The 21,123-nt window shown below is 41.0% G+C and overlaps 1 protein-coding gene across 1 annotated transcript in view; it reads left to right on the top strand.

The window, feature by feature from the left end:
• The first annotated feature begins 8,196 nt into the window (after nt 1-8,196).
• Nucleotides 8,197-21,123, top strand: part of JARID2 (jumonji and AT-rich interaction domain containing 2) — a 226,914-nt gene continuing 213,987 nt past the window's right edge. The window contains exon 1 of the mRNA XM_032222826.1: nt 8,197-9,532. Within this exon, the coding sequence (XP_032078717.1) occupies nt 9,488-9,532 (45 nt within the window). The 5' untranslated portion in view covers nt 8,197-9,487. The remainder of the gene's footprint in view (nt 9,533-21,123) is intronic.

The following is a 21,123-nucleotide window of genomic DNA, read 5'->3' as shown; positions in this document are numbered from 1 at the left end:
CAATTTCATATATACATTCACAATTATATGATCTCATAACTGTTATTAATGATATGCATTTATAACAATTTTTCCCTACTGTTAACAATATACTTGAAGATTGCTTTTTTAACATCCCATAGATCCATCTTATCTTACAACGGTCCTACTTCTTCTTCCCTCCCTCCCTCTTTCCTTCCCTCGTTTCTTCTCTCCTACTCCCCTTCCTTCCCTCCCTCCTTCCCCTTCCCTCCTTTTCTCCTTCCCTCCTTCCTTCCTTCCCTCCTTCCTTCCTTCCCTCCTTTCTTTTCTCCTTCTCTCCTTCCTTTCCCCCTTCCTTTCCTCCTTCCTTCCCCCCTTCCTTCTCTCCTACATTCCCTCCTTCCTTCCCTCCTTTCTTCTCTCCTTCTTCCTTCCCTCCTTTCTTCTCTCCTTCTCTCCTTCCTCCCCACCTTGCTTCCCTCCCTTCAGGAAAATATCTTATTCACAGTATGCTAATATTTAATGGATTGAATATTGTTACTTTTACATGATTCAATATTCTACAAATATGTTAATTTTAATTTTTAATGTGGTAGGTATCAATTAATATAATCCATACTATGCAAAAGCTTTTTAAGGTCCTCCGTCATTTTTAAAAGTGGGAAGAGGTGCTGAGAGCAAAGATTTGAATTCAACCAGCTCTTTAATCACAACCAAGAATTCACTTTTTTTATTTGAGTGGTCTGATTCACTTATAGCTTTCCCTCCTTTGATTTTTCTCACAACTCTACAGTTCTCTGAGGCAAATAAATTCCTAGTGACCAATCCCAGTTAGTAAGCTAAGAATAAATATCATGAAGCCTTTGTCTATAATTTGATTCCCAGCAAGTAATTGGTTACATGTGTATTTTCCTTAGTGACGGTATAGATGAGAACTTCCCTTCCCAATTTAGTTCACATTCCTGGTATTTCCTGGTAGCCTCTCTTCCAGGTGCTAACCAGGCTGGATACAATGCATTTCTGTGACCAGACAAGATTGGCCCAAGGCTTCAATGAACTGCACTTGGGACTAATTCCTGCAGCCTACACAACTTTCTGGCATATTAGAGGATGAGCAGCAGTAGTGGGTTTCAAATTTTCTTAGAACCTATTCTGTGGGTGTGGCCTATTTTGTGGGTGTGTCATATGACCGGGCAGGTATGGCCAACTTGACATCACTCATGTGGTTCCAAGACAAATGCGCGAACGACAAAAGCGCGCCTGACTAAACCGCGGTGACAAAACCATGGTGACAAAACCACGCCGACGAATGAGCGCTGAAGCGCGCCGACAACAGCACACCGACAGAAGCGCGCTGTAACCCTAACCCTAAACCAAACCCTAAACCTAACCCTAAACCTAACCCTAACCCTAACCCTAAACCTTATCTTAACTTAAATCGCGCTTCTGTCGGCGCGCTTTTGTCGGCGCGCTTTTGACATTCGCGCATTTATCGGGTCACACACTCATGCACACTCAGTCACATGACCACCACCACCACCCCAAGCCATGTGGCAAAAATTTTTGGAACTCCTATGAAAGGGGGCGGGGAAGAGAGGGGAAAACCTCCCCAAAATAGATAACTGGAGGATTAAGGGCCGAAATTAGGGAGATCGGAGAAGGCAGGACAGAGGGGAATCCAGTAGAAAGCTATCACACGCTGGGGAAAGAACTTTGGGAGATAGGAGGAGGCAAGACAGAGGGGAATCCAGGAGAAAACTCCTGAGCTTGCATCTGCTTTCTGGTGGATTGTGCCGCTGGACCTCTCCAGCGGCTGGGGCAGGTGTTCCGGAAGTTACTTCCGGGTCCATTTCACCATCCGATTCTCCCGATCCGGTGCGAACCGGCAGAAACCCACCACTGATGAGCAGGCCCCTTCAAGAACAATATCCTCATCCTCACCCTATAGAAACACTGTAACAGCAGACTGAACGATTGCTATGAGTCTATATCAATTGGGTTGTGGACCCACTGAAAGTGACCACAGGTAGTCCTCGACTTACGACCACAATGGAGCCCAAATTTTATGTTGTGAAGCGAGACATTTTTTGAGAGTTTTGCCCCGCTTTACCACCTTTCTTGCCACAGTTGCTAAGTGAATCACTGCAGTTGATAAGTTAATAACCTGCTTGTTAAGTGAATCTGGTTTCCCCATTGACTTTGCTTGTCGGATGGTCGCAAAAGATAATCACGGTCACAAATATAAACCAGTTTCCAGGCACCTGAATTTTAATCACATGATCATGGGGACGCTGCAAAGGTCGTAGGTATGAAAAACGGTCATAAGTTACATTTTTCTGTTATAACTTTGAGCGGTGAGGCCCACCTGTATGTGGCAGGACCAGAGGTGGGTTTCTACCAGTTCGCACCTATTCGGAAAAACCGGTTTGTCAAATCTACTGAACCGATTAGAAGAGGTTCCACCGGTGGACCTGGAAAGCAGGCCACACCTACAGAAGAGGTTCCAAACTTTTTTGAAACCCACCACTGGTCCTTGGATATGATTATTCTACACTATCATGCTCATATTTATAAAACTCAGTGCCTCTGTGAAAGGCAAGGATGACTACTGTGTTTGTGGTGCAATCAGAACATTGCGTGTGTTGAAGTTGTTTTAACGCAAACCAAAGATGCCTTTTAAAAAACAAGTTTACATCATATTCTTATGCATGACAGTGCTGTGGGTGAGGTAATTTAAGGTGGTTCTGACAAGTGTCGTCGGCATCTTCATATCCAGTCACATGGGCGGCAAGCCACTCCCACAAAGGAGGCCACACCCACAGAGTAGGTACAAACAATTTTTTAAACCCACCACTGGGCAGGACCAAGCTGGCCATGGCTCATCTCAAAAAGGTAAGGATCAGAATGATTAGTACTTGAACTGATGACCATCAAGAAATACCAGGAGTGAAAACTAAGCCTGGAAGTGAAATCAAAAGCAAAACCAAAATTCTGAAAGAAGATAAACCAACCATACTGTTGAAAAGGCGGCTTGTATGGATTTGTTCATTAAATCAGCAGCATGGAAGAAGCCTTTCTTTTGATAATATGGACAGCTCTTCAGATCCTTAAGTAATCCAAGCTCAACCCTCAACTAGTCAAGGCCTTTAATGCCTTAAGGAATGCCTGTTTTTCTGTGAATTAACCATGTGATAAGATCTCCCTTTGAAGTCCCAGTTGGTGCCTGCCCTCTGTCTGAAGTCTAGTGATACAGGGCAAGACCATCTTTGTTGTACAACTAAAGTAGGGGAATTCTAGCCCTACAAAAGTTCGCTTGGCTTATGCTTAAGATTAGGAATGATTTAAATTGTTTAAAGTTAGTTTAGCAAGGAGGAGCTAAGTTCAATGTAAAGATGTTATCAATTTTTTATTCTTTTTTCCAATATATTTTAGACTGTTAAAAATCTATACCGTGTACGGGTCCTGGGAACTCGGGGGGGGGGGAGGTTGGGGGGTTGGGGGGGGAGGTTGGGGGGGGGAGGGATATATATCAGGTTTGACGAGACGTGTTAGATTTTAATGTAATTTGACTCCACATGTATACTGTTTTCTCTTATATTTTCATTACTATTATAATTATAATTATTATTATACAATTGTATCACAGCGGCCAGTTGTTTCGCTGGATTTGGCTTTGCTTACTAGTCGGGCCCCACCCAGGGGCCTAGGACGTCGTAACGTATTTTCGTAATATGCGTGCAGATCCAAGCAGTGGGGCTTTTTGCATTTGACTGATGGTGATTTTGTCAATTTTTAACTGTTTTAAATGTAATTCCAGTGCTTTTGGAATAGCACCCAGTGTGCCAATTACCACTGGAATTATCACTGCTGGTTTGTGCCATAGTCGTTGAATTTCGATTTTTATGTCCTGGTATCTTGCGATTTTTTCATGTTCCTTCTCGGCGACCCTGCTATCGCCTGGTATTGCGATGTCTATGATTGTGACCTTATTTTTCTCAACCAGTGTGATGTCTGGTGTATTATGCGCCAGTGGAAATCCCACAAGATCTTGACCATCTGATTTTCGGTGACTTTTTCAGGCTGATGTTCCCACCAGTTTGTTGCTGTTTTAATATTATAATTTTTGCACAAATTCCAATGGATCATTTGCGCTTCTGAATTGTGCCGCAATTTATAATCAGTCTGTGCGATTTTTTTACAGCAGCTGAGTATGTGATCAACAGTTTCATCAGCTTCTTTGCAAAGTCTGCATTTGGCATCATCAGAGGGTTTTTTGATTTTGGCCTTAATGGCATTTGTGCGGATAGCTTGTTCTTGCGCAGCCAGGAGTAGTGACTCTGTTTCTTTCTTTAATGTACCTGTTGTTAACCATAACCAAGTTTGTTCACTGTCCACTTTATCTTTTATTTTTTCCAGAAATTGGCTATGCAGTGCTTTGTTCTGCCAACTCTTCATTCTTGATTTTATCACATCTTTTCTGTATTCTTGTTTCGTCTGTTGGGCCTTCAGTAGATTTTTGTTCTTTACTTCGATTAATAGATGTTCTTGACTTTCTTTTAAATAATCAGCCAGTGCATGTTTTTCTTCTTCAACTGTTTGCTTCACTTGTAATAATCCTCTGCCACCTGATTTATTTATTATTATTATTTAGAGCCAAGGTGGCACAGTGGTTAAATGCAGCACTGCAGGCTACTGCTAGATCAGCAGGTCAGCGGTTCAAATCTCACCGGCTCAGGGTTGACTCAGCCTTCCATCCTTCCGAGGTGGGTAAAATGAGGACCCAGATTGTTGGGGGCAATATGCTGACTCTCTGTAAAACCGCTTAGAGAGGCCTGAAAGGCCTATGAAGCGGTATATAAGTCTACTGCTATTGCTATTGCTATTTCTTCTTCTTCTTTAAAACTAGGATATGTTAAGCATATTGACATATAGCGGAAATACACCAATGAGAGGAGGAGTAGGAAACAGAAGGGAGAAGAAAGATGGGAAGAGAGGGATAGGAGAGAGGGTAAGGGGGGAAGATGAGGAGGATAAGGAGGAGTGGATTGTAGAGAGAGGAGCAGCAGAAAGGAAGGGGAAGTAGAGTAGGAAAGGATGATGGAGGGAAGATAGAAAGTTGGAGGGTGGTAGAAGAAAGAGGTGTATGGAGAGCAGAAGAGCTATAATGGGTTTTTATTTTTCTGGGCATTGTTGACAAGAGGAACTGATGTAATTATTATTTAATACTATATGATACGGGCTAAGTATAGTATACATGTGAGTGTATGTTATGAAAATGGAAATAAAAAATAAATAAATAAAAAAAAGTTCGCTTGGCTCTTTCTTTATCAACTCCAAATCAAGATCTTGCCCCAAAGAGTTTTCGGTAGCCTTTGCAGCTAATTGAGAAACAATGGATGGGAACAAGGAACTAATAAAGGAGAGGAGCAACCTGGAATTAAAGAGAAACTTCCGAACAGTGATAACTTGTCTTCAGCAGAAGTTGTGGGTGCTTCATCACTGGATGTTTTTAAGAAGGGACTGGACAGCCACTTGTCTGAAATGGTGTAGGGACACAATGGCGAATCTGTGGCATGCGTGCCCGAAGTGGCACATGGAGCCATGTCACCTGACACTTACGGTGTCGCTCATTCCTCTTCCAGGTTTCTGGCACACATGCACGCGCGACGATCAGGTGACCTTTGTGCATGCGGCAGTGCCAGAAACTGGAAGAGCTTCTGTTTTCCTGCATGAGCATACGTGCCAGCCAGCCGACCATCGCACATGCATGCACTCCAAAAACCCAGATTAGTTGGCCAGTGCGCATGCATGCGCCAGAAATCAGTTCATTTTCGGGCACGCGCATGCACTCAGGCAGCTCCTCTTCTGGGTTTGCGGCCCAGATGAGCATGCATGCCTGTCATCACTGGTATGGGGTCTCCCGCTTGAGCAAGGGTTGGACTAGAAGACCTCTTAAGGTCCCTTCCAGTTCTATTCTGATTAATATTTATAAGGATACTTTAAACACGTATATGCTTTAGTATGACTTTTAGATTGTGATTTATAAAAATCAATATCACTACTTTTCTGTCCCTCCAACATCAAGTTTCATGGAAAATATATGGAAAGACCACGTATGATCCTTGAAGCTCAGTTCTCTTACGAATTGAACACACCCAATATTTTGGATTTTTAGGATGGGAGATACACTCACTAGGGATGTTATTTCTCTTGGCTACATTCATTTACTTGAAAGATTTAATACTTGGTTTTCAAGATTTTTTCAGGGATAGAGATCTGAATTGTACTTCTTAGCATCTGTCACCATTGACTATGATGCCTGGAGATGGTGGATTAGAGTTCATCAACATTTGTAGGGCCAGCAGTTCCCTCACTCTGATTTATTTCTTTAAAAAGAAATAAATTACATATTTAACAGGCTGTAGCTGTTTTAATGGTATGATGTAACTCTTCCAAAATGTTCTTGTATTAAGTCCCATTGAGCTCAGCCAGGGAGATTTAAACAATTCGTTTACTTTATTGACCGGAGAGAAGAAACTGGGACACACAGGATTTAACTGAACATGACCTATAAATAAAAATTAACTGGTGCACAAAGATAGAATTTACCACTGTTGGAAAAAAAAGAAAAGAAAAGGAAGAGACTATAATTATTTCCTCACTAAATTCTGTTGCATGTATTAAAATATCTTTGCTTTCAAGAACCCTGCTATTTGTTTATTTTTAATCAGTCTGCTATTATGCAACATGTTAAATCTGGCAGTATAACAGAGAAAATGCTTAAGAGACGTTACATGTAAGTAATGTCATTATAATGGCCCTTTCCCACCAGTCTGGCTGGTGCTATATACAGGCTAAAAGTAATCTGGTGCAGCCGTTTTTTCCCCTCCAGTATTAAGAGGAAGGACAGGGGGAGGGAAATGACCTTAAAATACCTTGGGAGACATGTTCAGCAAGTTTTTGACAAACCAGGCTCACTGTCCTGAGGTGACACTAGCTGGAAAGCAGAGCAGGACTGCTTAGCAACCAGCAAGAAGTGTTTTCTGCCCTGCTTAGAATTTACCTAAATGATCTTTTCTATACACGCTGTCGTCATTGTGACCAAATTAAAGAGCTTTCCAAAGGAAAAAGCCCAAATCTTTTAAGGGTTGATCCTCTCCTCTCCTGATTTTCTCTTACAAACGGTTTGCTCCAAGTCATTTCCTTCCATTGCCGTCTCTTCTGCTCCAATTATACGCTTGGTCCCAGGAGCTCCTACTTGAGAGTAAGTGCCCTTGGATAGGAGGGAGGAGGCAAGAGCTCAGTTCCCCGAGTCAATAACACGTATGTTCAGATTACGAATTTCCCACTACGGTTCCCGTCTCCATTGGAAAGCGCATCCAGCCCTGATGGGATCTTCCCCCTTTGATGAGCCGAGATGGCGCAGTGGGTAGAGTGCAGTACTGCAGGCCACTTCAGCTGACTGCTAGATCAGCAGTTCAGCGGTTCAAATCTCACCGGCTCAGGGTTGACTCAGCCTTCCATCCTTCCGAGGTGGGTAAAATGAGGACCCGGATTGTTGTTCTGAGCAATATGCTGACTCTGTAAACCGCTTAGAGAGGGATGAAAGCCCTATAAAGCGGTATATAAAAATCTGCTATTGCTATTGCTCTCTTCTTCTTCTAATCATCAGATAAACGGGGAGACCTCTTCCATTGGCCACCCGCACCATTTTTGCCCTTGGTTTTTTTCCGCCCCTTTTCATAGAAAGATCTCCCCAACTCAACATCCATGCCAATGGGGACCCCCGCCCCTTTCCACAGCCACAGGTAATGTCAACCCTTGCAAATGTCTTGCTTTAAACGCCCCTTCGCTGCCCCCCCCCTTTTTCCCCTGCCAAAGAGGATCCTGTTTTCCTGAATCGCCCCAAAAACAGCGGTAGGCAACGGAGAGAGAGGGGGGGGCACAAAACTCGGCCCGGATCCTCTCTCCCGCACTTCCCCCCACCCCCATCGAAGCTATGAGCCATCGCTACTGCTGCCGCAAACGCTCACCGCGGATCGAACGCGCTGACAAGGCTGGCGCAAAAAGCCGCCTCCGCTGAAGCCCAGGATGGCAACTCCTCCCCCCCCCCCGCTCATCACAAAAGGGGCGGGGCAGGTGGAAGAAAGGTGCCTCGAGGACAATCCCGGCGCCCAATCAGAGCGCCGCTCATGCAGCTGCGCGCCTTGTGCAGCTTGGGATCTGTAGTTTCATTGTAAGCCATTTTGTCTAAGGCTGGCTTGCAACTTTCCCAGAGAGCAAGGACGATTTTCTAAGCACGGCGCGAAGCTGCTCCTTTCTCTTCTTCTTCCTGCTGCTGCTGCTGCTGCTGCTGCATGCGAGGTCGAGCCGCAGGCTAGCCCGCTCGCTCGCCCGCCTGCCTTTTGCCCTCAAAGATAGCAAGGAGATGTAGCCGGACGAAGCTGCGTTTGCTCGCCAGGCAAGGGGGGGGGAGGGCAAGGGAGGACAATTAAAGAGCTTTGCAGACACAGAAAAGGAGAAGAGCTGGCGACAGAGCGTGTCGTGGACGCAGGGATTGTCCTCAAATTCTTTCGCCAGGATTCCTCGCTGGGCTCCGGGAGCTGGACTTGGTGCCTCCGGCTGGGGCAGCCACCAGGAGTGCGTGTGCCGGGGCGAAAGGAGATTAAGGCTGCCCTGGGTTCCTTAAAACTGCAGCTGCACCGGGATCCTTTGGGTAGTAGCTGCGGAGATGCATAGAGAGTGATCCCTCTCTCTCTCTTTTTGTTTTTTTGCGGCTGGTATCACGTTAAGAATTGAGGCTAAGCCCTAAGTCCTTCTCTACCCCCTTTCCTCCCACCCACCCACCCCCGCTCCGGTTTGTCTGCTTGCCTGCCTGTCTCTCTTCATAACATAAGATTTTTAAGGAATTGGGCCACTTAAAGTTGCTGCTGGAAAGCCGCCCTGATTAGTTGTCTCTCTGTGTTTGTCTCGGTATATGTGTGTGTGTGGGAACTGAAGAAGAGGCGACTCGTACAATCCAATGTGTGCAGCCTTCGCTGCTGCTCGAGTTGTCTGCTGCAGCACTTGAAACGTGACTTCCAACATTGCAAAAAAAAAATTGCCCTTTTAATCCTTTCTCCCATCTTTTTTTCAAGATGTAAACTACATCTCGGACACTACAGGCCTACAGATCGCTTTGGTGGCTTGAAAAAAGAGAAAACGGGGGGGGGACAACAAGGGTGTCTTTTTGTGTATAGGGTGTAAAATTTCCATTATGAATGTTTCTCTAAAGTGATTTTTTTTTTGTGGTGGTTTGCTTTGGATTTGGCTTTTTTTTCTTCTGTTTGACCTCGCAACCCAACCTATTTTGGATTTATTGCACGGAGACTTGCATTGTGTGCGAAGAAAATCGGATTACAAGAAACCACTATAAACAAGAAACAAACAAACAAACAAAAAAGGATTCCCCCTCCCTCAAAATTGGTTGCGGCTTTTAATTCATGAAGCAATTGTCCCCATTTGCAATCAGAATCCGGATATCAGAATGAGCAAAGAAAGACCCAAGAGGAATATAATTCAAAAGAAATATGTAAGTGGTTGTACCGTATACCATTTGTCTCTTTGATTTCTGGAAATGTCCGTGAATGTCAAGTTAACGATGGCTTTAAAGAATGCCTAGAAAATGTTGGCTATTCCATTCGTTGGGAATGGAGGTGAAATTCAAAAGCTCTTTTATTTGAAAAAAAAAAGCTGGTTTAGAAATCAGATTCGGGTCGCGATACCTCAAGTGAATAAATGTATTGATCTCAAATTACAGAGTCGTAATCGAGTTTTAAAAGATGAAAGACACGGGGCTGGGGGGGTTGCCGTTGATAATGCAGCTAAACTGCTTTTTCAAGCAGATTTCACTTTGTATGCAAATAATCACATTGTTGTAACCTTTGTAGGGGTTTGAGGAGGCATCATACCTATACGACGATGGGGTAAATTTGAAATGTAATGTCTAGTTTCGGCGAGTTTAATGTTTAATCTATCAACTCTAGCCTATGTGGTCGTTTCCTTTACTGGGTTTGCAGTAGAAACCAAATCAGTTGGGCATCATGTTACGAGAAATGTACTTGCAAGGCCTGGTAGCATTGGTGATGTTGGTAGCAAAAATGGCTCTGCATTTGACTGATTTTATGCTTCTAGAGAAACACCTTTAATAGTAAAAATGGTACATTAAAAATCGAAAACGTATGATCTTACAACCGGACAGAAATTGTTATGATGTTGAGTTTGTCCTTTGCTCCATGTACGATTTTGATTGAGATGGCAAATTAATCAAGTTTGTAGCAACAGAGTAGATTAAACTAATACACTGGAGACCTTTTCTTTTTGGTTAAAGACTGGAAATATTGAATAAAAAATAGGCAGATGTTAAACGAAACTGTTACAACTGACACAAAGTTGTATTCTCTTGTGAGGCCTCTTGTGTGTTAGGAATGGGGGTGGATCATTTCCTAAACCCTTCCTCTTTGTTTTCATTAAACACTTCATAAAGTCATAATGGACTATTTTAGCAGTTTTGAAACGAATTTGGCAGAAAGAAAGGCCAGCTAATAGAAGGGAAATTCAAGCTTTTCCCGTGTCAGTCTGAATTAAAAAATAGGACCGCATTGCAGAGGAATTGAGATTTCAAAGTATGGTACTTGAAAGTATTTTGTCAAGAGAAGTGTTTATGAAGAAAATCTATTAAAACATGCTGGCTTCGCATGTTTCCCGTGTACTGAAACAAAGCAAAAAGGGGGTGGGGAATCTGGAGCGTTAAAATACACACACACACACATACACGCCAAAAACCTGTCTTAAGCTATTCTAGGTCTGCACGAGTGAACAATGCAACTCTGCTCACGCAGTTTACTGAAGGGGGGAAAAAAAAATCCGAAGGGGTGTCACTCTTCCTGCGTGACTCCGGATCTCTGCTGGAGGAGTAAAAACGACATCCTCGGCGTTCGTACAAGTTCGTCAAGTTGAAACAAAATAATAGGCGGGGAGGGGGGGGCAGCTTGCGGGGAGGGATAAGAATAGGTGGCCTATTTCTGCCATTGCAGTGACTCGCAAGTATGGCTGCTTCTTTCGGACCCTCCTGCCGCTTTGCGACTCAGCTACGTGCGGTTGGTTTGAATGCATCCTCCACACAGCGCCAGCAACAGGTTAAAGCGGAATGTCAACGCGAGTTCCTTGGTTCCAGGCCATTTAGTCGGGGCCAAGTTTTTGTTGATCTTCTGACGTCACAAAGGGAAGGGCCTGGCTGGCCGCGATGGAATCTTAAGTCTCAAGTTCCAAATCTCCGCCCACCCTTCTGTGACGTCACACCCCGAGGCGGGTCGTGTAGACCGGGTCCTGCGTGTGTGTGTGTGTGTGTGTGTGTGAGAAACGGGTTGTGAAAGGGGGATAGCCGTTTTGTGGGCGTGGGGGGGGGGTGAAGGAAACGGCGGTGCAGCATGGTACCGATGAGGCCGCTAGCTAGCTAGGCGGACAGGTGTAGCAAGTATTTGCAAAGCTCTGGTGAGCTGCCTTCCACCTCTTGGCCGCCCTCGCCTTCCCACGAGGGAATAGTGGTGCCCTTCTGGCTGGCTGACCTGCTCAGGTTAAAATGCTTCCTCTTTTGCAGACACCTTCAGCATGAAAGGAACTTTTTTTTTCCCCCCTGAAGGAAGAAAGATGATTGCTTTTCTGTATGCCCCAGTTGTTTTGCAAAAACATAGCCGACACATTTCCCCGTGTCCTTGCATATAAAGTGTGTTCTGGTACTTAAAAAATGAGCTTGTCTTTTTTCCCTCCCCATGGTGCCCCTGCAGTGGGGGTTATACTATCCACTCAATTTAAACTGGCCTTTTTTTTTGAATGTGTATGTGTAGCACAATGGAACATTTGGGATGGGTTTGCATAGTTCACTAAGCCAGTGTTTCTCAACCTTGTCAACTTGAAGATGTCCGGACTTCAACTCCCAGAATTCCCCAGCCAGCAAATGCTGGCTGGGGAATTCTGGGAGTTGAAGTCCGGACATCTTCAAGTTGACAAGGTTGAGAAACACTGCACTAGGCTAAAAGGAGAACAGATCATCCTGGTTAGAGAAATAAGGTTTGTGTAGTAATTGCTAAGAGTTGGCACACATCTGATGCCGCATGATAAATATATGGGATCATTATGTCACAAGTGAAGCCACAAAGAAGAGAAATTTGTAATACGTTTTAATTGTAGTTAAATGTATTGTCTGAAGTTTAATAAGGTACATTTGGATCCCAGGCATGGCCACACCTGTTAATTATGTTCTCTCTTCTTGTATGGCTTTGGCCTCAATTGAAGCCTTCCTCCTCAGTAATCTGTTTTGTTCTGATTCCATCTTTTCACAAATGCTTAATATTTTGTTCAAAATTACAAGACCACAATTGTCCTGAAAATTGCTGTTTTGAGTCAAAAGAAGAAGTGTTTTTGTTAAGAACAGTTGGAAGAAGGTTTTTTTTTTCCCATCAAGAAGCAATGGCTGAGGAATTTAATGTCGGAAGTACTCAGAGAACATATTGTCCATATATGATTGGACTTATATGTAAACTAGATGGCAACTCTGCCTATAAGATGTCATAATATTCTTGTGTAACCAGTTTGCAAATTGAGCATATGCAATCATCTGGTTACTCTCTCAGTGGAAGAATTTAGCGATGGGGAAAATTGATGTTTGTAGAATTAATGTATTGTTTTTGTCGCTGGTTGGATTGTACTTTATACTGTGAAGTTGATATCAAGTATAGGTTTGAAACTGGAAATATGATAGGTTGGGAACTAATGTTGGGAGATGATGCTAGATTATACTTAAATTGTTTTATCAAATGAAAACTCATGTTTCCTGCTGATGCAGAAATTGAAAAGCACGGCTATGTGGAGAATGCCACATCCAGAGACTGAAAGTTGTTACATAATTCCTATTTTTAATGTTAGTATGCATTTTAAATGGAATTGTAGTTATTACCACAGGCACAAATAGTGGTCTTGTTCTAAATAGTTGGGAATTATATATATTGATCAATAGAGTTGCATGGAGTTTGTGTGATGTTTTATATATCTTAATAAACAGTGTTGTAAGCTGTTCCTATGTTTTGTAATAGGGTGGGATAACTTAAAAAAATAATACTTGGGGGGAAATTTATTTATTCAAATGTGATCTTTGAATATCATATAATAGTAAATATCCTCCCAGGGAAACTTCCTTGAGGAGGAAATTAGATTAAAGTATATTTTAAGTATCAGAAAGCCTGCACTAACATAACCTGGGCACTAATGTGTATAAAAGCATTTTTTTCCTAATAAAAAAAATTGTCATGTGGCCTCTAAGTTGTTTTGGAATATATTTTTGATGGCTATATTCTTTAGTCATTTAATCTTTGGCTGAATAGAATGGTTTTGCTTGGATTGGCATCTGAGCTATTTGCTTAAGTGTGCTTATTTATATATTGTGGAATAAAATCTGGAGTGGGGGGTAGGGAGACCATACTAATTGTGTAACCATGTTCACTTTTATTACAATTCACAATTTATATAATTGCATTAATTTTTTCTCTTAAAGGTTCTTGGAAGTTGTGTCTGGGGGCTAAAATTCAGCAGCTCACCCTCTGAAGTAACTGAGCTTCTGAGATATAACTATTTCATTGATCCACAGCTTTCTGGGAATTGCTGAAACTTTCCCAATACAAATGAAACCTTGCATGCATACATTTCTTAAGGATCATATTAGATGATTTAGCTAAAAAATTTTAAAAATTTTAAATGGTCTTGCAGCAATTACACTTTCCCCACTTAACTCAGTCGCTTTCATAATATTGAGGATAAACTGGAATTAAACTCGGTACTAATCAAAGAATATACACATAAAAAACAAATAATTTCAGGAACATGTCATAAAACATCTCTCTGAGGGATTGAATAACAAATTTAAATATTAGCCATATTTGGTATGCTAAACAATTATTTGAAAAGTACTGTAGTTAATAATTAATTGACGCCTAAGGGGAAGCCTGTAATAAAGAAGATTAGTAATAGTCACTATTTTTTTTTCTAATGAAATTGTGTAACCATTGCAATGGTAAAACATGGATTGCACTTTTTCATAATTCCACGATAATTTCCAGTTATGTTTTTAGTTCACAGTGGATATATTGGATATTCAGTCAAATATCCAAAATTTGGTGAGTTTTAATATTCTTCAAAGAATTTTGTAAATCCTCAAAAAGAATTTCTGCACCAGTAATGGCATTTAAAGTATAACCTACCATGCTCAATGGGACATAGTTTAGATGAATTTGAAATATAGAGTTATATAGAATTTGGAGATTTAAGAAAAACAATGTTCTTAGAAACTACACATTTCTGCCTCTGGACCATGCTGAACATCATTTAAATGAGGGTGTTCCAGGGGCAGTTTGGCAGTTTCTGGAAGCGTGTTTCATGAACCAGAACTAAAAGGATTTCCAAATCACTGAGTTTTACATTTTTATGTGTGAAGGACAATGTTACATAAACATTGACCATTCAGTTTAACATAGGTATCAGCTCCCGATTCTGTTGAAGGAAACAATTAGTGTGGAAGATGGCAAATTGCTTTTGGAGGACAATAAATTCATGAGTATGAATATCCTGCCATCCTGACTATTTTTAATCTAACCTAGTGCCCAGATCACAGTTAAATGTGATAGCAATTGAATTATGGATTGCAAGGATCATCAGAAAAGGTTCATGCGTTCATTTAGTCCTCTAAATAATCATATGCTTTTTATATGTTTCTGTATGTGGCATAAGAAATGGCTTGTGGCATTGATGTTTTGTTGGTGGGGGGGGGGGAAACTAGTGAGGAATGGATAGGGATTTATGTCAGGGTCTGCCGGTTAGTGCTGGCAGCAACTGCATGTCACTCTTGTCTGTTGGGAAGCTTGAAGGGCTAATTGCATTTAGGCTGGTGCTGCATCTCTGTTTGGGATTTCTGATTTTCTCAAGGGAATATAGCCCTCCGTTTGTATCACGTCCTAGTGAAGTTGTGACTTTGCTCAGGAGAGTAATTGAAGCCTTTGAAATTGCTGCTATTTCTTAATGCATCTCTGATGTAAGCTTAGTTGCATGGATGCATGAGAAACATTTTTCAGAGATGTCTTAATTCTCAAGTGTTCCTTTTCTCAGCTCATGGATACGAAACAACTTACTATCTTTGCTGTTCTGGTAAAGAATATTACAAGGAAGTGAACAAAGCTGGGGGGTTTCTTTTTCCTTAACCAGCTCTGTTAAACAGTGTAGTTTCAGTAGTGAAACTAGTGTAACACCCAAGAGACTTTAGAAATGGGAAAGTTCAACCAAACTCTGGGAAAGCTAATAGTTCCTGCCTTTAGTTATCTGAAAATCATCTCTAATGCAAGGGCAAGCATTGCCACACACAGCCAGGTCCATAAATTGTGACAGTGACATCATGAGGAGGACAAAGAGAGCCATTAGTTTGACCAAGAACTTGACTACATTTGGTTAAGAGCTGTTCAGAATTTAATACACCTAAAATTTAAAAGCTAGCCTATGTTTATTTTGTTTAATCTCATGGATTGAGTTTCTTTCATTTATTTCTTTGTTATATTCCTAGCCTGTTTTCCATATAGGAGATCCATGTGCCACATAAAGCATTTTTGCTGCTTTTCCCACAACACTAACCCTGTGAGGTTGGCTAGACTGATTAAAGTCACGTTGCGAATTTAATTGCTATAGATAACAATCATTGTATCCTGGTTTATTAGTGCTGCATAATGGGCAAAGAAAGCATAAGAGCCGAGGTGGCGCAGTGGTTAGGGTGCAGTACTGCAGGCCACTTCAGCTGACTGTTATCTGCAGTTCAGCGGTTCTAATCTCACCGGCTCAAGGTTGACTCAGCCTTCCATCCTTCCGAGGTGGGTGAAATGAGGACCCAGACTGTGGGGGCGATATGCTGACTCTGTAAACCGTTTAGAGAGGGCTGAAAGCCCTTTGAAGCGGCATATAAGTCTAACTGCTAATGGTAATCTTCAAGTGAAAGCAAGCAAAATGGTTCTTTATATGTCCTGACATGAGGTGGAGAGTAAGGAAGATGACTTTGATGGAGATACACAGAAGTTGTTGCTTGGGCAAAAGGGCCTGAAGTCCACATCAGCCAGATAAGAGGCTCATGAAGATACCACCCTAATTCACTGAGCCATAAGAGAGAGGGGGGAAGGTACAGCACAATCAGTTGCAAGGTTCTGTTATTGTAGCCAATCTCAGCAAAACGTGTTTTAGCCTTGTGTTGGAATTGATTTCAGGGTCTGATCTACCTAGAGCAGGGCTGTCAAACTTATGGCCCGCAGACCAGATGCGTCACGTGCTGGCCATGCCCACACCCGGTTTAGCGAAGCAGGGGAAAGTCACGACACGTCATGTGACGACAAAGTGATGATGCCAGTTGGATACCCCTGACCTAGAGAGTCTGACGCACGGAAATTAGAGAATGAAGGGTAGAACATCTTTATTGACTCATATTCATACAGGTTCAAGCAAATGCCCAAATGTGAGTTTCTAAGGGTGCTAGATGGGGAAAAGCTATTACCAAGTAAAGGTGTGGTTCACACTGAGTATGTATTCCTACAGCATGGCAATTTGATAGGTATTGTTCATTGTGTGACAAAATCATTACTTTTGCATGGAGAGTTGACATTGCCAAACTAATGGATTTATGAAATGACTCACTTACCTTGGAAATTCTCAAAGAGCAAGAAACATCTCCAGGTTGGCAGGTGAAGATGCTATGTCCCAGTCTATTTGGCCTTTGGTTATGTTCCCCAAATATACTGGATTTTAAGCCAAGATCTTCTTAGTATTAAATGGAAACATTTCTTTCTTCTAAACCATTTTAGATCCTATAGATTAGATTTCTGAGATTTAAATATCCCCAAACTTGATTTTTCTATACATTTCTAGTATCGTTTTCCTCTGCTTATTATTACTTTAGTTCTTATTATGTGCATCCTGTATGTTAACATATGTATATGAAAAACAGATTGTAGGACTGGATAGGCTGTGATCTGACACTGAAGGTTGACTGTAAATAAAATAGATAGAATTTCAATAAACCTTGCAGGCATTCTAACATAATGTAGGCCTTTAAAATGTATTTATTTAAAGATGTGCAGCTCATATTTAAGCATGCTTATTTGGAAGCAAATCCTACAGTTTTTACTGAAATCTAAACTTCTAAACATCTGATTAAAAATAAACTTAGCTTGCATCTTTTAAATTACAAAGATAGAGTGTTTCCCCCTTCTGTTTTCTTTTTAAGTAATCAGAAGTTCAAACATGAACTTAATTTTTTGTCTGGAGCCTTGAGAATGGTAGGCATTTTCTAGCAATTTCTGCTTGTTATAAAAATAAAAATTGAATAAAAAAAAACTTCTGCATTCTATTTAGCTGTAGATTTCATGAGTGGTTTAAATGCACTTAAGTGCACTTAAGTGTTTTGCCTAAGAACTGCTATTTTTTAGGCTTATACGTTTGTGCAAGAGTTGGACAATTTGGAACAGAAATCTATTAAGGGATTGACAGTTATAATAAAGATTTTTATATATTTGGTTCTGAATTACATCATTTATTGAGTTTGGCTCTGGAAGTATAGGCTTTGTGCTAAGAAGAATAGCAAACAACCCCGGGGCATGTGCCAAGACAATTAACTTTGTTGAACTATGGTTGATGAAAAAAAAAAATAAGGATGCTGATATTTGTATCAGGAAATTTGAGCCATGTTTTGCTAGAAAATCTGATTCAGATAAATGATCCATTCTGATTGTTTTGAAGATGGTTTAACAGATCCATGACTTTTTAAGTATGTTTTTGTTTGGCTAATAATTGCAACAAATGATATGGATTCTTAATTAGGAGTACGTTGTATTTGTTGTCTGAAGATTATTTTTTAAGAATTTATGTTCAGAGTCATCTGAATATTATTTTTTTTGTTTGGAAGTCTAATGATTTGTTACAAACATGGTTTATTGCATAAGCCACAGTTTGGGTTCACACATTGGATTAAGTCATACATAACCCATTTTTAAAAATCATAATGGTATGCCGCCAAACCAAAATCTAAATCCATTAAAATAGCTTTTGTGATCCAGAGGCTGTGTTCTCATAACATTCAAGGCAAAAAAACCACAATTAGCACACGTGTAGCAACATTTTACCTTTTGTTATGTATGTGCCATCCAGTTCCACAATGGATATATGGAATATCAGAAAAACAGAATTAAGAATTGTCCTCGAGATTTTTTAAAGCTTACAGTTCATGATTTGTGCAAAACCTAAATGATGATTTAACTCCATTATCACTGAGAAGCCATTTCCGCCTGCCCCACTCTTTCCAGCAGAAAGGGCCCACCTGAACTTGTTTTTACAAATATTTTAGCAACGTTAGTACTGGAAAGCACGCAAACACAACTGAAATACGGACCAAGTTCTTATTTAATGATTTACAGTGTAGCCCTAAGGTTATAAACAGTAAATTGTAGTGTGTCTGGTGAATAAGGCTTCCAGACTGGTGCTGCAAAAATCCAGATGAACGTTAAATTGCTATCAAAGAAGTCCAGAAGACTCTAGCTCCTTCCTGCCTTTTAGTGATCATCTGTAATTTTACAGTCCAGACCTACTAGCCCTAGTCTTAAAGTAAGTCTTATTGAAATTAGTCAAATTTACTTACAAATGATACAAGAAGGGACTATTGTTTCAACTGATTATACTAAATGTTGGGCTTTCTCCTTTTTTACCTGCTAGTGACTTTCAGCGTATATGAATTTGTCTGATGTTGGACAAAATCTTTTTGGCTAGGATATGTTTTATCACTATAGTGGTGGGCAAAAAAGAAACAAGAGTCAAATTTTGCTTCAGGTTTTGGTATATTCTCATTGCAAATGAAAGACCAAATTTTGCCTGGTCAAATTCTAGCACAAAGGAGAGCTTGCTTTTTCTTTTGTACGATCAGGAGGAATCTCACCAGGCAGGGATATTTTAATAGGACACCTTACATGGGTAATGTTAGCTGAACTTTGTGGGATAGAAAAACAGGCTTAAACCAAGATTTATTTTTGTCTTGTGGAACCTGTTTAATGCAATAATAATAAACCATAGTCCTTTGTTCATCAGATTAATGAATGACAGAAACAGATTAAATGCAAATGAGTTTAGTGCACAGTGTGATACCAGCAGGAAAGTTCAGTAACGTAGGATCTGAGTCATAGATGAATTGAAGTCTTTTTTTTTGCAAATGTAGGTTTGAGTCCTGATAAAAGAATCCAGAGACTATAGAAAACACAATAAAACAAATGGATTTTTTGAAAGACAGTGTGATTGTATAAACCTCACTTTTATCATTGTAGCATTTCTCTTGGAAAAGCGATATATACTTATTCTGAGACTTTAAAGCCCTTGATGACATTGAGGGCTGTTTTGGAAATTCAAGGAATCCTCCAGCATGGCTTTTGATAAAAAGAAAAAGTGGAGTCTGTATTAGAGATACAGAAACATTTGGATTGATAGATGATATTCTTTGAAAGCATACATTGAAATAACTAAATACTGTATTTTTCGCTCCGTAAGATGCTCTGGACCATAAGACGCACTTAGCTTTAGAGGAGAAAAACAAGAAAATAAAAAAATCTGCCTCCCAGCATGTGGCTCCACTCCATCATCAGGGCTCCACTCCATTTCGCCCGCCACCGGTCAGCTGAGTGACGGCTGGATCCTGGTCTCCTGTAGCCCCACTGGCCAACTGGAAATGGCGCCATTGCTGTCTCCTCCGTGTCTTCTGTCTCTACTGGGGAACATTGGAGCCTTTGCCAGCGTTCCCTGTCTATCGCTGCTGCCACCTATTGCTGTTGCTGTGGCTGTCGCCACTGCTCGCCAGTGGCTATTGCCGCCACCACTCGCTGGTGGTGAATAGTGGCAACGGCGATAGCCGGCGGTGATGACAGATGGCCTGGAACAGCTGGTCGACAGTATTCTGAGAGGCTGATCCAACCGCTGATAGACAGTGATAGGCGGCAGTGGCGATAAACGGTGATAGGCAGCAGAGAACAACAGCGGCAGTGGCGACAGGCTGTTCAGCGCTACTGCCTGTTGCCGCAGCTGCACCAACCCCCTCCCCCCGGCTGATTGGCTGCCCGGTCTGTGATGCAATATTTACTCTATATGACGTATAGAATTTCCATCCACTTTGTGTGTGTGTGTGGGGGGGGTGTATCTTACGGAGGGAGAAATATAGTACATTGAAATAATGTTTTACTTTTTATTCAATATAAATCAAACAGAGCAAACCTCTCCAACTGTATTTCTTTACTGAAAAGGAACACAAATTTATTTTTTTGATATTTAATTAAACTCATCAACCGAAAATATTTTCTGTAATCTTTACTATGCTGTAATATGTTGGTATAGTTGGTATGCCTGTATTCCTCCAAGGAAGATAAAAGTATTGTGGCAAGGCACAGTAAGTTGTTTATTTTTTTTATCAATGAACTGAGTAGAGGCGAAAAAAATTTCTTTTCAGCTGCTTCAGAAGTTTTTAAAAAGAAATCAATATCTTTGGCTTATTTGGCACTATTTCAGCTTACACCTTTTCTGTGTGCATAATATATCAAGTGACTCATTCATATACAAGCCAGCTTGGGGGTTTGCTTACCTATTATGTAATTAGCTGTATTTCTCCTTGCATTGCAATATTTTATACTTCCCCTCTACATTGTTACTTTTATAGGAGGTGCAATGGAGATATTCAGATCTTCCCCCTTTTATTTACTCATTAAATAGAGGATTATTGCAATTATTATGTTAAGCCAAAATGAAGTTTATTTTTAGTTTTGATGTAATTTGTGAACATATCCTCTGGCTGCATTTGTATATTGCAATAAACCTAAAATCTCCAGTATGGTGTCCAGATGTGTTAATTTGCTTGCAGATCCTCTCCTGGAAGTCTGCTATATAATACTGGACTTTTCTATATTCTTTAAAAAAACACTGCATTAAAAAAAAATGAGAAGGTAGCCTAATACAAAACAGAAAGTCAGTCTCCAACATAATTTTTATTTCCAAACTATCTATATTCCCAATGATCTTAAA

Source organism: Thamnophis elegans, chromosome 8 (genome assembly GCF_009769535.1).
Source record: "Thamnophis elegans isolate rThaEle1 chromosome 8, rThaEle1.pri, whole genome shotgun sequence".
NCBI classification, from domain to species: domain Eukaryota; kingdom Metazoa; phylum Chordata; class Lepidosauria; order Squamata; family Colubridae; genus Thamnophis; species Thamnophis elegans.
The sequence above is the reverse complement of the archived record's forward strand: the minus strand, read 5'-3'. Positions and strand labels throughout refer to the sequence as shown.